A 14212-nucleotide genomic window follows, 5' to 3' on the forward strand; every position below is an offset into this window, starting at 1 on the left:
TGACTACAATAGTAATTTCTTGCAAGAAGCCGTTGATCAAAAATTTACATTCACAGGATTGTGGGATATCAAAGGCAACAAAGGATACATATATGCTGCCTTCAAAAATCGATCAGATGAAGGTCTCTCAGGAGACAGGAAGTGAAACTAACGTTGCATTCGGACGTACCTTGATACCTTCCTATCTTGAAATGCGTCCTCCGAAGGCAGCATTTATCAGTTTTCGGACGCAGTCTCCGTCTCTCCCCCCACTCATCTTCTTCTTCTTTTGGTTTTATGGTGGGTTGCAAACCAACGTGTGGAGAATGAACTATATTCTATTTTTTAATCCACTAATCCTAATAAATCTCATGATTGCATTTATCTGTTTTCCTATGTTTGGACCATCATTTAGTATTTTACTTATTGTGAATTCTTGGTATCCCAATGATTGCAATTCCACCTTAAGACTCTTTCTTTCTCTTTCATATGCATTACATACCATCATTACATGTTCTACTCCTAAACAAACATCACATAAACCTGTACATGTTTCCCTGTAATGTGTGATTAAGATTTGAATGCCTTGTTAGTAGATGTGTGAAGATGACTTGCTCCCTTCTACTTGTGTTATAAATGCTTTTAGATTTCGTTTTACTCCTTTGAACCTTATGAAAGTGTTGGGCTGTTTGACATGAGTCCCAAAGTGTTTGCAATTTCCTATTGCATGCTTCTAAAATTAAATGTGTTCCTTCTGATCTGCTGAGTAAAATATATATACTTGGTTCGTCCATATTTAAAATCTATTTGGCCATTTTCTCTGCTTCCTCATTACCCTGAATTCCCACATGTGCTGGTACCCACATAAAACAAGTTATTATTCCTATCTGTTTTAAACTGTATAACGTAATCATGATTTCTATTAAAATCTGTCACTTCTATTTGTTTGCAATGATTGTAAACTCATAAGAACCGCCATTGAATCCCACCCCCCTCTCCAATCAGAATTGCAGTTATATTCACAGGGGCAGGAATAATAATAATAATTTAAAAAAAACAAAAAAAACAATAACCCACAAACGAACAAACTGGCTGAGCAAGTACTTCACAAACAAACTTTATAGTTTATCATAACTCTTAAAGGGGCAGTACATAAGTATATCAACCGAGCATACAGACACTGTTATGATCTGAATCATACAATCTTATAAACCCCAGTACTCAGTAAATAGGTGTTTAATAATAACCCTCACTGGTTACATAAAATGATAGTAGCATACTATTTTAAAAGTTTTAAACCTCAATCACAAATTATGTGATCTGAATAAAATAACAAGTAAAAACACAAAAAATGGGATAAGCCCTATTTCTCACAAATCCCTTTTCTTATTGCAGAACAAGGGAGATCATTCCAGTTCAGGACAGGTCTAAAATATCTCAGTTCAACACAGTCCTCAATTCCTCTTTCGTCATTCGGCTCACCTTCCCACCAAAACCTAAATAACATCAGATTTTAGGTTATTCAGAACACCAAAATTCATGAATCAACTTTAATCACTGTATAAAATCAGCTAGAGTAGAATTCAAAGTGCATTAAAGTAAAATAATTTTCTGTAAACAGAATTTATTTAGGTAACACTTTATAATAATGGTCCGTCATTAATAAGTAACTATGAAGAAAGTAATGCAGGACTTATGAGTAGTTCTACATTAACACTTCAGCTACTACTATTAACTAATAAAGAAACAAGCTTAACTAATCAGTAAGTAATATACAATTTAGGAGATTATTCCTTATTAGGTAATCAATAATTACTTAATGAGCTTCATTAATATCTATTAACTAACTGACAAATTATAAAGAACATTATTGTGTGTCTGAGACGTAATCATTCATAATTTTTACTCTGAATATAGTCATAAAATGCATCACTAATTACTCAAGTGTTACCTAGTCACTATGTAGGAACTACTAGTGATCTGGACCATTATTTTAAAGTGAAAAACATCTATTTCACTTTAAAATAATGGTCCAGATCACAAGTAGTCCTTGAAGAGTGACTAGGTAACACTTGAGTAGTAATGAATTTTATGACCACGTTGAAGCTAAAAAAAAGATAATTGCTAACATCACAGACACGATAATGTTGTGATTAGTAATTAATTAGTAATTCTTTATAAGTTGTCATAATTACTTATTAGTTCTTAATGATGCCACTCTCATTAACCCATTCAGACCTGAATTATGTTTAAAGTTTCAGAAAAATATAAAAGTAAATTTTCCCAGCTAATGAGGCTTCTATAAATGAGACCAAAAAAAAAAAAAAAATGTTTGGCTTTAATTGTAATTTTTTTGTCCATTTCAATGGACGTCAGGTCAAAACAGGTGTACTTCACAAAAATGTACCAACATAAAATTAAATAATAAATATAAAATTGTTGGTATATACTTAAAGCTTTTTCTCAAGGTCAAAAACCTTTCAACAGTATACCATTTCAACTTTAATTTTGAGGTTTTTGTTTTCCAGATTGCACATTGTTTATCTTAGAATCAATCAATATGGTCATGTTAGAGTCATTTTCTTTGTTCATCTTTCTTTTTTTAGATCAAAAACTTGAACATTACAACATTTCAACTTTAATTGTAAGGTTTTTGCTTTATAGATTGCACATTTGTTTATTCATAACAAAATAAACCTAGGAATCAATCAATGCATTTCCTGTGTGCATCTTTGAAACAATTTCTCTGTTAACGATTTTCTTGTATTTTTACAGTACATTACTAGCAGCACAGTTGCCAGCAAGTTACTGTATTTCGATTGCCAGTAACTGTACTGTAATTCACTTTACAGTACACAAGATCAGTACTGTAAACTTTATTGTATTTTACTGTATTTCGTAATTTGGTCTGTTTTTGCTGTAATTAATTATACGGTATTGTACTGTAATATCTATATTGATACATTACTGCTAAATATTATTATAATTTACAAAATGATTACTAATAATGATAATATTACGGTGGCCGAGAGAGCTCAACGCGCTGCAACTGAAGAAAACACATGCAAATAGAAAAACACTTGCAAATTAAGAAAACATCTTCATCAGTTTCACAACACATGTGTGCTCCAAATACTCACAACACAACCAAATACAGAAACGCGCTGCAAAAGTTCACAACACAAACAAATACAGAAACGCGCTGCAAATAGGACAGAACACAACGGAAATGTTTCCAGGGAACCCAATAAGTGACGGACCCGGCTGGGACGTGCTTACAGCTGTCTACTTTTATTATTATTTTTTTTTTTGCAAAACATACAGAGATGACACGTTTATGACATACAACATTGTATACAATATACAAAATGTATTTACAATATGTTCAATGTCATAAGAATACTAAAAAGAACAATGAGCTGAAGACTAAAATAAATAAATAAAGATAGAGAAAAAGAACATGAGGGAAAGACATTAATCTATACATCAGTTACATTGTACACATTTTGTCATGTTATGTTAAAATAAGTTTCATAAGAAATGTTAGAATGCAGCTAGGGTCCAAATATGAGACGGCAAGTTTTAAAGTTGAGACACTCACACACAGATATAACGCATATTTAAAAAACTTTGTTGTATAAAATGTATATTTATTTGCAACAGTTATGTTAACAGCAATAATACTATATTTCTGGTAAGAACAGCTATTCAGCTGATGGACACGCGCTGCGTTGTCATGGGAACATCCCAGGTGAAAATAATGAGGAAATTACGTTGTCTTTCGTTGCTCCCTTCATCAACATGGCACACAAGTGCCCCGCTCCCTCCAAAGTGCCCAATTCAAGGGCTCTGCCGTCTGCCCTTTTAAAGAGAGTAGGGCATAGGTAAAGCTCACGAGCAATAAGCACGTCCCAGCCGTCCGCCCGTCACTTATTGGGTTCCCCGGAAACATTTCCGTTGTTTTCTGTCCTATTTGCAGCGCGTTTCTGTATTTGGTTGTGTTGTGAGTATTTGGAGCACACATGTGTTGTGAAACTGATGAAGATGTTTTCTTAATTTGCGGGTGTTTTTTCTATTTGTATGTGTTTTCTTCAGTTGCAGCGCGTTGAGCTCTCTCGGCCACCGTATAATATTATATTATAATAATATAATATGTAGTATGTATTAGGAAAATATAGGCTATAGTAGGAAAAAATACTATGGAAGTCAATGGCTACTGTCAACTGTCTAGTTACAGACATTCTTTAAAATATCTTCTTTTGTGTTCAGCAGAATAAAGAAACTCATACAGATTTGGAACAACATGAGGATGAGTAAGTGATGACAAATATAATTTTTGGGTGTACTATACCTATAAAGGGATAGTTCACCCAAAAATTCAAATTGGCCCATGATTTACTCACCCTCAAGCCATAGGTGTGTATGACATTCTTCTTTCAGACGAATACAATCGGAGTTATATTAAAAAATGTCCTGGCTTCCAAGCTTTATAATGGCAGTGAATGGTTGTTTCTGTTTTGAAAGTCCATAAAAGTGCATCCATCCATGTGGTCCATGCGGCTCTGGGGGTTAAATAAAGGCCTTCTGAAGCGAAGCGATGCGTTTGTGTAAGAAAAATATTCATATTCAAGTTATGCTTTAGATTTAAGTCAAATCCGTATGTTCGTTTGGCCAGAAGCTAGTCATTTTACTTTATAAAGTTTTAAATACTGATATTTTTCTTACATCTCCATCTTCCTCATCACTCCACATAAAGTCAACATCTGAGATATTTCCATCAGCTATATGTTCAAGCACTTCAAGAACTGTATATTCTGCATATGAAAAAGTTTCAAAAATGTATCGGTACTGTGATATAGATTTTTTATATAAGAAATTTCATCAGCATTACTGGACTAGTTACTGGAATGTGATTTCAGTAACAGGCTTTTGAACCCACTGTACATTCTAATGGACAGACACATTTGAAAAAATCCTGATTTAAAACTTGGAATTCTACAATCGATTTTTAACTTTAATTAATAAGTTCAATCTTTCTATTTTATATACAAACTATGAAATACTAGCAAACATATAAATAAATAAATAAATAAATAAAACCATAGAAAATGTTGCTTGCTTCTGTGGAGTGATTTACTCCAACTCTGCGCAAACTCTGCTCCTCACCACGGGGCTTCTCAGGCGCTGCGAGCAAATCACTCCGCAGAAGTAGTGCTTCGCCTTCTGAGAATATAGTTCCCAGCATGTATACGGTTAGAAGATGGTTGTGTCTCATGTGATCTTGTTATTTGTACATGCTGTGACTTTACAAATCATAACATGTAAATAGGAAAATGTTGGCGTTATTTTGTCACTTATTGGGAGCGGTATGCTAGCTGGAGCCGTTTACCTCCAGTCTTTGTGCTAAGCTAGGCTAGCGGTGGGTGCGTCAGACAGAGTTACGGCACGCATGGAGATGAAGAGTGTATGTATGGACTTCACTTATCTAACTCTGCACGGTGAATAAGCTAAAGTCCCAAAAAGTCGGCTTGTTCCTTTAACTATCCCTTTAAAAGTTGTTTACCTGTAAAGTGCTGGTGTACTGGACATGCAATGTTCCTAAATGAAATGTGTGTTTTTTCCACAAATACACAGTGTAATTGATTAATACAATTTTTTTTTGACAATAACATTGTTTGGATTGATTGATTTGCAGTAATTCTGAAGTTACATTATAATATTATTACCTGTAAATGTATATACTGTAATAACTACATATTATATAAATACAATATTATCATTATTAGTAATTTGAAAATTATAATATTTAACAATAATGTATCAATATAGATATTACAGTACAATACTGTATAATTAATTACAGCAGAAGCAGAAACATTACAAAAATATAGTAAAAATACAGTAAAGTACTGTTTTGTAGTTTACAGTACTGATCTTGTGTACTGTAAAGTAAATTACAGTACAGTTACTGTAAATCAAAATACAGTAACTTGCTGGCAACCTTGCTGACAGTACTGTACTGTAAAAATACAAGAAAATCGTTAACAGTGTAGGGGACTTTAATATTTATGTGTGCTGTCAGTCAAAACCTCTAACAATGGAGTTTTTAAATCTCATCAACTCATTTAACATGGTTCAGTGGGTGAAAGATCCCACACATACTCATGGACATATTCTGGACCTGGTACTCTCACATGGCGTTTCCATTACTGATGTTCAGGTTTTTGACACTCTGATCTCTGATCATATGCCTGTAATGTTTTCTATGTCCTTTCCTCCTTCAAGATCGCACATTACTCTTACTGCACTATGGACTCGTTCCTTTTCTCCCTGTTTCCGTGATGAATTCACTAACACCTTTAATGAGGTGTGTCTGTCTCTGTCTCTGTCCCTGGAGACACCCTTACCCGACTTGGATGCTGAAGAACATCTTAGTCTGTTTAATACTGTATGCTCCGAGGTTTTAAATACCATTGCTCCTTTAAAAACTAAGAAGCCAAAACCTAAGACTGAACCATGGCTCAATGCCATCCGCTCTCTGAGATGTAGAAGAGCAGAATGTAAATGGAAAAGTGATAAGCTACAAATTTCTTATGAAATGCTGAAAAATTCCCTCAGTGCTTTTCAGAAAGCCATGATATCTGCTAAATCTAAGTATTTTTCTAATTTAATTTTAAAACACCATCATAGTTCAAAAGCCTTATTTTCTGTGTTAAATTCTGCTCTAAATCCTCCTGTAAATGTGATTTCAAATCCCTCAGTATCATTACGGTATGTGAAGGTTTTTATGTGAGAAGATCACCTCTCTAAGATCTCAGTTACAACCTTCTGCTATTGTCTCACCTGAACTGGGTTTTTCTTCAGCCATATGGAGTGTCTTTGACCCAGTTTCTCTTCTGTCTCTCAGAGAAATTGTTGATCACTTGAAACCTTCCTTCTGCTCTCTTGATGTTCTTTCTCCCCGTATTTTGAAACAAATTTTTGCTTCAGTTGGAACAAGTTTGGTGTCTTTTCTGAATAAATGCTTGAGCACAGGTACTATCCTCTATGTTACACCTCTTCTCAAGAAACCTTCACTTGATGATAGGGATTTTAATCATTTTCGACCTATCTCGACACTACCTTTTATTACAAAAGCATTGGAGAAAACGGTTCTCAATTAACTCCAGTCTTTTCTTAGCTCAAATCAAATTCTTGAAACTTTCCAGTCTGGCTTTAAGCCTCTGCACAGCACCGAGTCTGCTTTATTAAGGGTTTCTAATGATATACTATTAGCAACTGACGCTGGTGACTCTGTGATCCTAATACTGTTAGACTTAACCTCGGCTTTTGATACAGTTGATCATAAAACTCTTTTATCCCGACTTGAATATTTCGTGGGCATCCAGGGAACTGTCCTCAGTTGGTTTAGATCTTATCTAACAAACAGAAGTTTTTCTGTAAAGCTTGGTAATTCTTCTTCCTCGCCTGCTCAACTCTCCTGTGGAGTGCCGCAGGGGTCTATTCTCGCACCCATTCTTTTTTCCCTCTATTTACTTCCTCTTGGCTCCATTTTCAGAAAGCATGGCGTATCATTTTACTGCTATGTATGCAGATGATACACAAATTTATTTGCCTCTGAAACGCAACAAAGATACTGCTCTGAAATCTCTTTTTGCATGCCTAGAAGTAAAAATGTGGTTTTCTCAAAATTTCTTATTTCTGAATGAATCCAAAACCGAGCTTATCTTTTCTTTGGCCCCCATGACAACTTTAATAGCAGTAACATTGGATCAGAACCTCAAATATGAAAAACAAATAAATGCTATGATTAGTTCTTGTTTTTTCCAGCTACGTCTTCTCTCTAAGATCAAATTGTCACGATCCGCTCAAGGGAAAAAGCAAGGTGGATCCAAGTGCAGTCAAATTGAGGTTTATTAAGGGTAATCCAAAAGAGTAGTCAAACAGGCAGGGTTCGATATCCAGACAGGCAGTACAAAAACAACAAACAGACTCAGGCAGGGAACACGGTAAACCAAACGCGGTGTGACATAAACAACGATACACACAGGACATGGAACAAACAGGGCTTTAAATACAGGAACAAACTAGATGACAACGAGAAACAGCTGGGAACAGATAACAAACACCTGTGCAATCACACATACAGGAATTGTGGGAAAGGTAGTTCTTGAATGACACCGTGGGGAAAGGAGGACATCTAGTGGATACCAGGGGAACACAACCAGACACTGTGACATAACCCCCCCTCTACGGAGTGGCTCCCAGACACTCCAAGACCGGACACAGAACAAAACAAAAGTTCAGGAGGGAGGTGGCAAGGTGGAGGATCAGGGGGAGGGACGGGGGGCCAGGTCCATGAAGGGACACAGAAACAGGGGGTAACAGACTCAAAGGGGGCCAGGGTGACACAGACAGTACAGAGGGGGAACAGGGCGAAGCAAACAGTTCATCGGGCGGCCGGGGCGAAGCGAACAGTCCCTCGGGCAGCCAGGACGGAGACGACAATTCATCGGGCGACCAGGGCGGAGCAGACAGTCCATCGGGTGGCCAAGGCGGAGCAGACTCTCCCTCGGGCGGCCAGGGCGGAGCAGACAGTCCCTCAGGCGGCCAGGGCGGAGACTTTCCCTCGGGCGGCCACGGCGGAGACTTTCCCTCGGGCGGCCACGGCGGTGACTTTCCCTCGGGCGGCCAGGGCGGAGACTTTCCCTCGGGCGGCCAGGGCGGAGACTTTCCCTCGGGCGGCCAGGGCGGAGACTTTCCCTCGGGCGGCCAGGGCGGAGACGACCCCTCGGGCTCAGGCACAGGAACTGGCACCACCGGCTCAGGCACTGGAGCTGGCACCACCGGCTCAGACGACCCCTCGGGCTCGGGCACTGGAACTGGCACCACCGGCTCAGGCACTGGAACTGGCACCACCGGCTCAGGCACTGGAGCAGGCACTGGAACTGGCACCACCGGCTCAGGCACTGGAACTGGCACCACCGGCTCAGGCACTGGAACTGGCACCACCGGCTCAGGCACTGGAACTGGCACCACCGGCTCAGGCACTGGAACTGGCACCACCGGCTCAGGCACTGGAGCTGGCACCACCGGCTCAGACGACCCCTCGGGCTCGGGCACTGGAACTGGCACCACCGGCTCAGGCACTGGAACTGGCACCACCGGCTCAGGCACTGGAGCAGGCACTGGAACTGGCACCACCGGCTCAGGCACTGGAACTGGCACCACCGGCTCAGGCACTGGAACTGGCACCACCGGCTCAGGCACTGGAACTGGCACCACCGGCTCAGGCACTGGAACTGGCACCACCGGCTCAGGCACTGGAACTGGCACCACCGGCTCAGGCACTGGAACTGGCACCACCGGCTCAGGCACTGGAACTGGCACCACCGGCTCAGGCACTGGAACTGGCACCACCGGCTCAGGCACTGGAACTGGCACCACCGGCTCAGGAACAGACACTGGCTCCGGCTCAGGAACAGACACTGGCTCCGGCTCAGGAACAGACACTGGCTCCGGCTCAGGAACAGACACTGGCTCCGGCTCAGGAACAGACACTGGCTCCGGCTCAGGAACAGACACTGGCTCCGGCTCAGGAACAGACACTGGCTCCGGCTCAGGAACAGTCTCTGGCTGGGCAGATAGTATAAGAGGAACCGATAAGGCGAGACCCTCGGATGGCGCTGGCAGAGCGAGGCGCTGGGGTGGTGCCGGCAAGGCAAGCCGCTGGATCGGTGCCGGCAGGGCGAGACGCTGGGGTGGCGCCGGCAGGGCGAGACGCTGGAGAGGTGCCATCAGGGCAAGCAGCTTGGGGACGGCCTCCGGGACGACAGCAGGCTGCTCTGGGACGACCTCCAGGGAGACAGCGGGCTGTTCGGGGACGACCTCCAGGGAGACAGCGGGCTGTTCGGGGACGACCTCCAGGGAGACAGCGGGCTGTTCGGGGACGACCTCCAGGCCATTGGGAAGGCAGGAAGTCCTCCTCCTCCTCCTCCGCCGTTTCCGGACCACCGGACTCGAGACCACTGGTACTGGGACCACCGGCACAGGGACCACCAGCACAGGGACCACCGGCACTGGGACCACCGGCACTGGGACCACCGGCACAGGCTCTGTGCTGGACGGGACCAGCGGTGAAGAGGGCTCAGGCTGATGGGATGCTATGAGCTTGTGGAACCCCGTTTGGCTGATCCTCTGGGCCCTCTGTGCTGACATGAGCGCTGGGTCCCTCACGCTGGACCTTAATCTAAGACGCCCAGATACTGATCCGGCTCCGGGCCTGATAGGTAGCGGCGATGTGTTCTCTCGGCCGGGCAGTGGCGATGCATTCTCTCGGCTGGGCAGCGGCGATGCACTCTCTCGGCTGGGCAGCGGCGAAGCATTCTCTCGGCCGGGCAGCGGTGATGCACTCTCTCGGCTGGGCAGTGGTAACATCTCGCTAGGAGATGCCGGCGAAGCTGGGGTATCCCAGTGACTACGGTGGTGTAGATACCTCGTAAACCCCCAAAAGTCAAGGATCTCCAGTCCCTTCATCTCCCATTGCGGTAACGGGTCATCAAGACAGTGGTTAAAAAGGTCCTTCAAGGTTGCATCATTATAGTTCATGCCTCTCGATAAGGTCCAAAAAGTTTGAGACAAACAACTCACTGTCTGACCCTGCTGGTGTAGGGCCATTAAATTTTGGAGTCTTCCCCTCCTCTCCTTCTCAGTGGTGGGGGGAAGGATCCGAAACCCCGTACTGCTGGATCCATACATGGTGTATCGTTCTGTCACGATCCGCTCAAGGGAAAAAGCAAGGTGGATCCAAGTGCAGTCAAATTGAGGTTTATTAAGGGTAATCCAAAAGAGTAGTCAAACAGGCAGGGTTCGATATCCAGACAGGCAGTACAAAAACAACAAACAGACTCAGGCAGGGAACACGGTAAACCAAACGCGGTGTGACATAAACAACGATACACACAGGACATGGAACAAACAGGGCTTTAAATACAGGAACAAACTAGATGACAACGAGAAACAGCTGGGAACAGATAACAAACACCTGTGCAATCACACATACAGGAATTGTGGGAAAGGTAGTTCTTGAATGACACCGTGGGGAAAGGAGGACATCTAGTGGATACCAGGGGAACACAACCAGACACTGTGACACAAATCCTCTCTTTCTGAGAAAACCTTAGAGATTGCTGTCCATGCGCTCATCGCGGTTGGATTATTGCAACTCCCTCTACTATGGCATACCCAAACACTCTATTGCTCGTCTCCAATTAGTACAGAATGCTGCGGCAAAGTTCCTCAAAAGAAAACGTAAATTTGATCATGTTTCACCTATTTTATCACTGCACTGGCTACCTGTGCATTTTAGAATTGAATTTAAAATTATTCTCTTTGTTTTTAAATCCGTAAATAATCTGGCACCGAGCTATTTGTCCGAGCTTCTCTGTCCACATAATCCCACACGAAAACTGAGGTCTGGTGATCAGAAACTTTTTTCTGTCCCCAGATCACGGTTAAAGAATAGAGGAGACAGATTCTTTGTGATTGCTGGTCCTAGGCTGTGGAACAGCCTTCCGTTTTACATCAGAGCGGCTCAATCTCTAACTGTTTTTAAATCCTCTCTTAAAACCTACTTTTTTTCTTTAGCTTTTAATTCATTGTGAGCTTTTGTCATGAATGTGTGGGTATGTCCTTGTTCTGTATCTTGTGTATTGTTCAGCACTTTGGTCAGCCCTGTTTGCTGTTTTTAAATGTGCCATATAAATAAATACAAACTTGAAACTTGAAGGAACTATCTTAGTCCTAAATTCGATATTACTTACTGATTAGTTAAGCTTGTTTCCATATTAGTTATTAGTTGTAGCTGAGGTGTTAATGTAGAACTACTCATAAGTCCTTCAGTACTTCCTGCATAGTTACATATTAATGACGGACCATTATTCTAAAGTGTCACCGATGATTTTTTTAAACAAGAATAAAAATACTAAACAAATAAATAAACAGTGCTTTTTTAGCTCTTACCCTTGTTTCAAGTTTGAATTATCCACCCATTTCATATTGCCCTCCTGCTCTGTGTCAGATAAACCGATCCACACGTTCTCACTGACTAATGAAGTTATGAACTTCTGTGTGTGAATAAAAACAGGAGTAAGTGTGATTTCTCTCACTGATTAACAGACACTCACACAAACTCTCACCTGCTTCTCTTCAGTGTTGATAATGATCAGATCGCCACCTTGATTCCTGCAGTACTGCCTGATGTCAGACCAGCTCATCGACACATTGGATATGAAAAACCAACCCCACTGATATCCTAACAGAAAAACACTTCTTCTTTTTTTACTGTATAAAGAAAAGGGGGGGGGGGAGGGTACTGTACTAACCTTTTTCATAAGCTTCCTTTAGTTCGTCACTCAGAGATGTGACTTTGCTTTCTAATTCCAGTAACTGGCTTTTCTCAGAAGTGAGATTTTCGACTCTGGTCTCCAGCTCCAGTTTCTTCTGAATCAAAGAGCTGAAGTTGTTCTGCAGTTGGTCTTTTTCATTCATTAGATCAGTGTAATTGTCCTGTAAGCTCTTGATAGTCTGACTGAACTCTTCAAATGTGTTCTTGTACGTCTTTAACAGGTCTCTCTCTTCTGTGATCATGATGAACTGCAGTACTCCTGTACTGCTGTCGACCAGCTGAAGAACACAAATGAGCCCGAGACACACTGCCATCAACACCAAACATCTACTTCCTCCTGACAAACAAGACAAAAACACACACACACACACCAATAAATAAAAAAAATCACTCTATAGTATAAGATATAACACCTAAAATCAACCTTCATATGAAATTGAAAGGGCTTTTTAAAGTATTCTTCTGCATGCTTTTTTAATGAAAATCATTGGAAATTAATAGTAATACATGCAAACAAGAACATAAGCTGAACAAGTAAAGAGAAACAATAACTGTTAATGCATTTCATAAACATTGTCGTATTATTCTTAGAGAACAATGATTGTAATTTTATGTAACATTTTTTGTAACATTTCTTAGTCCTTCAATCATTCTCAGTTCCTCCAATTAAACTTCCATCTCTGCTTCAGAATAAATTTAATAATTACTGGATTTTCGAGCTTTTCCTTCATCTGGGCGGCGACTTGGAGTTGGAGGTCCAGTTGTCCCCTTAGTATCTCTTTTTCCAAAATTTACATAATAGATGTCTGATTCCATTATGTGCACTTTCTTACAGATACTGTACAGTATGTGTTCACAGATGAGCTGTGGTCTCTAGAGTGAGTACGTTTATTTAAATAGTACTGACCTGCCCATTTTCTGCGGAACCCATGCAAAAGGTTTAAATGAAATGACGCCCTAAGACCAAAAAACAAAACAAAATGAAACCAAAATGACAACAAACAACAGTCACCTTAAGGTAGCTATAATCAATCAGTCAATTAAGCAATAGCTAAAGAGGTGTATTTCATTTAAATAAAGTCCATCAAAGTTGCTTAAGCATTCTGAGGTAATTCCTTATACCATTACAGAACGATAATATATTTCCATATATTTAAGATCAATATATTATATGGTGTAAATATACTTACAAATATATGAAATAATATATTGTGTTATATATTACAGTATATTGAATAATACATACACTGTAAAAACGCCAATTAATAAAATGTTGGAAGAGCAAACATATTTAAGTTGAACTAATATTCATGCTTGGGATTAGTTAAGAAGACGTATTATATTAAGTCTGCAAAAATATATTTTAAATTAAATTAAGGGATATTTTCAAATCCAGTCAACATTTAGGATGACTTATGTGATGACTTATAAACACAAATCTAGCCAATATTTGCTAAACGTATCAGCTACGCTAATGCGTAAAACAGAACATATCTGTTGTTTGTGTTGTTAAAATGAACATTTATAAACATTTAAAGGGGTCATGAACTGAGAAATCAAATATCCCTTGAGGTTTTGACATATCAGAGTTCATCATATTATAAGAATATCCTGAAAGTTTCAGAACTGAAAACGTCCTTGTTAGTCCAAAATCAGCTTTTATTGTTACCAGGCCCAGCAAACGCCTTGTCCTGGAATTGGGGTGACCACCATCAAACAAACCAAATGTGGGATGATTATAAGTTTGTGTGGGACAATGTGGGACATGTTACCAACACTAAAACAAAACCTGAAACTGTTATATAATGTCTATCTAACTTAATAAAA

The 14212-nt window shown here is 40.5% G+C and overlaps 1 protein-coding gene across 1 annotated transcript; it reads right to left on the bottom strand.

Moving 5' to 3' along the window:
• Positions 1–1069: 1069 nt before the first annotated feature.
• LOC311071148 (uncharacterized protein) lies at positions 1070–13247 on the bottom strand. Its single transcript, XM_084095368.1, has 5 exons — positions 13093–13247; positions 12363–12722; positions 12177–12292; positions 12001–12104; positions 1070–1475 (listed from the first exon to the last, which is right to left on the bottom strand). Exons 1-5 carry the CDS (start codon positions 13199–13201, stop codon positions 1343–1345), a joined length of 822 nt encoding a protein of 273 aa, XP_083951494.1. The 5' UTR covers positions 13202–13247; the 3' UTR covers positions 1070–1342.
• Positions 13248–14212: the final 965 nt, after the last annotated feature.

This window comes from Abramis brama, assembly GCF_963993115.1.
Source record: "Abramis brama genome assembly, chromosome: 20".
NCBI classification, from domain to species: Eukaryota; Metazoa; Chordata; class Actinopteri; order Cypriniformes; family Leuciscidae; genus Abramis; species Abramis brama.

Bases quoted from the DNA above. Each gene is read 5' to 3' on its own strand.
- LOC311071148 (XM_084095368.1), bottom strand. From the start codon at position 13,201: ATGGAATCAGACATCTATTATGTAAATTTTGGAAAAAGAGATACTAAG. The intron at 12,293-12,362 runs GTTAGTACAGTA...TTTTTCTGTTAG, and splicing joins AAAGGAAGCTTATGAAAAAG to GATATCAGTGGGGTTGGTTT. The intron at 12,105-12,176 runs GTGAGAGTTTGT...ATTCACACACAG, and splicing joins TCAACACTGAAGAGAAGCAG to AAGTTCATAACTTCATTAGT.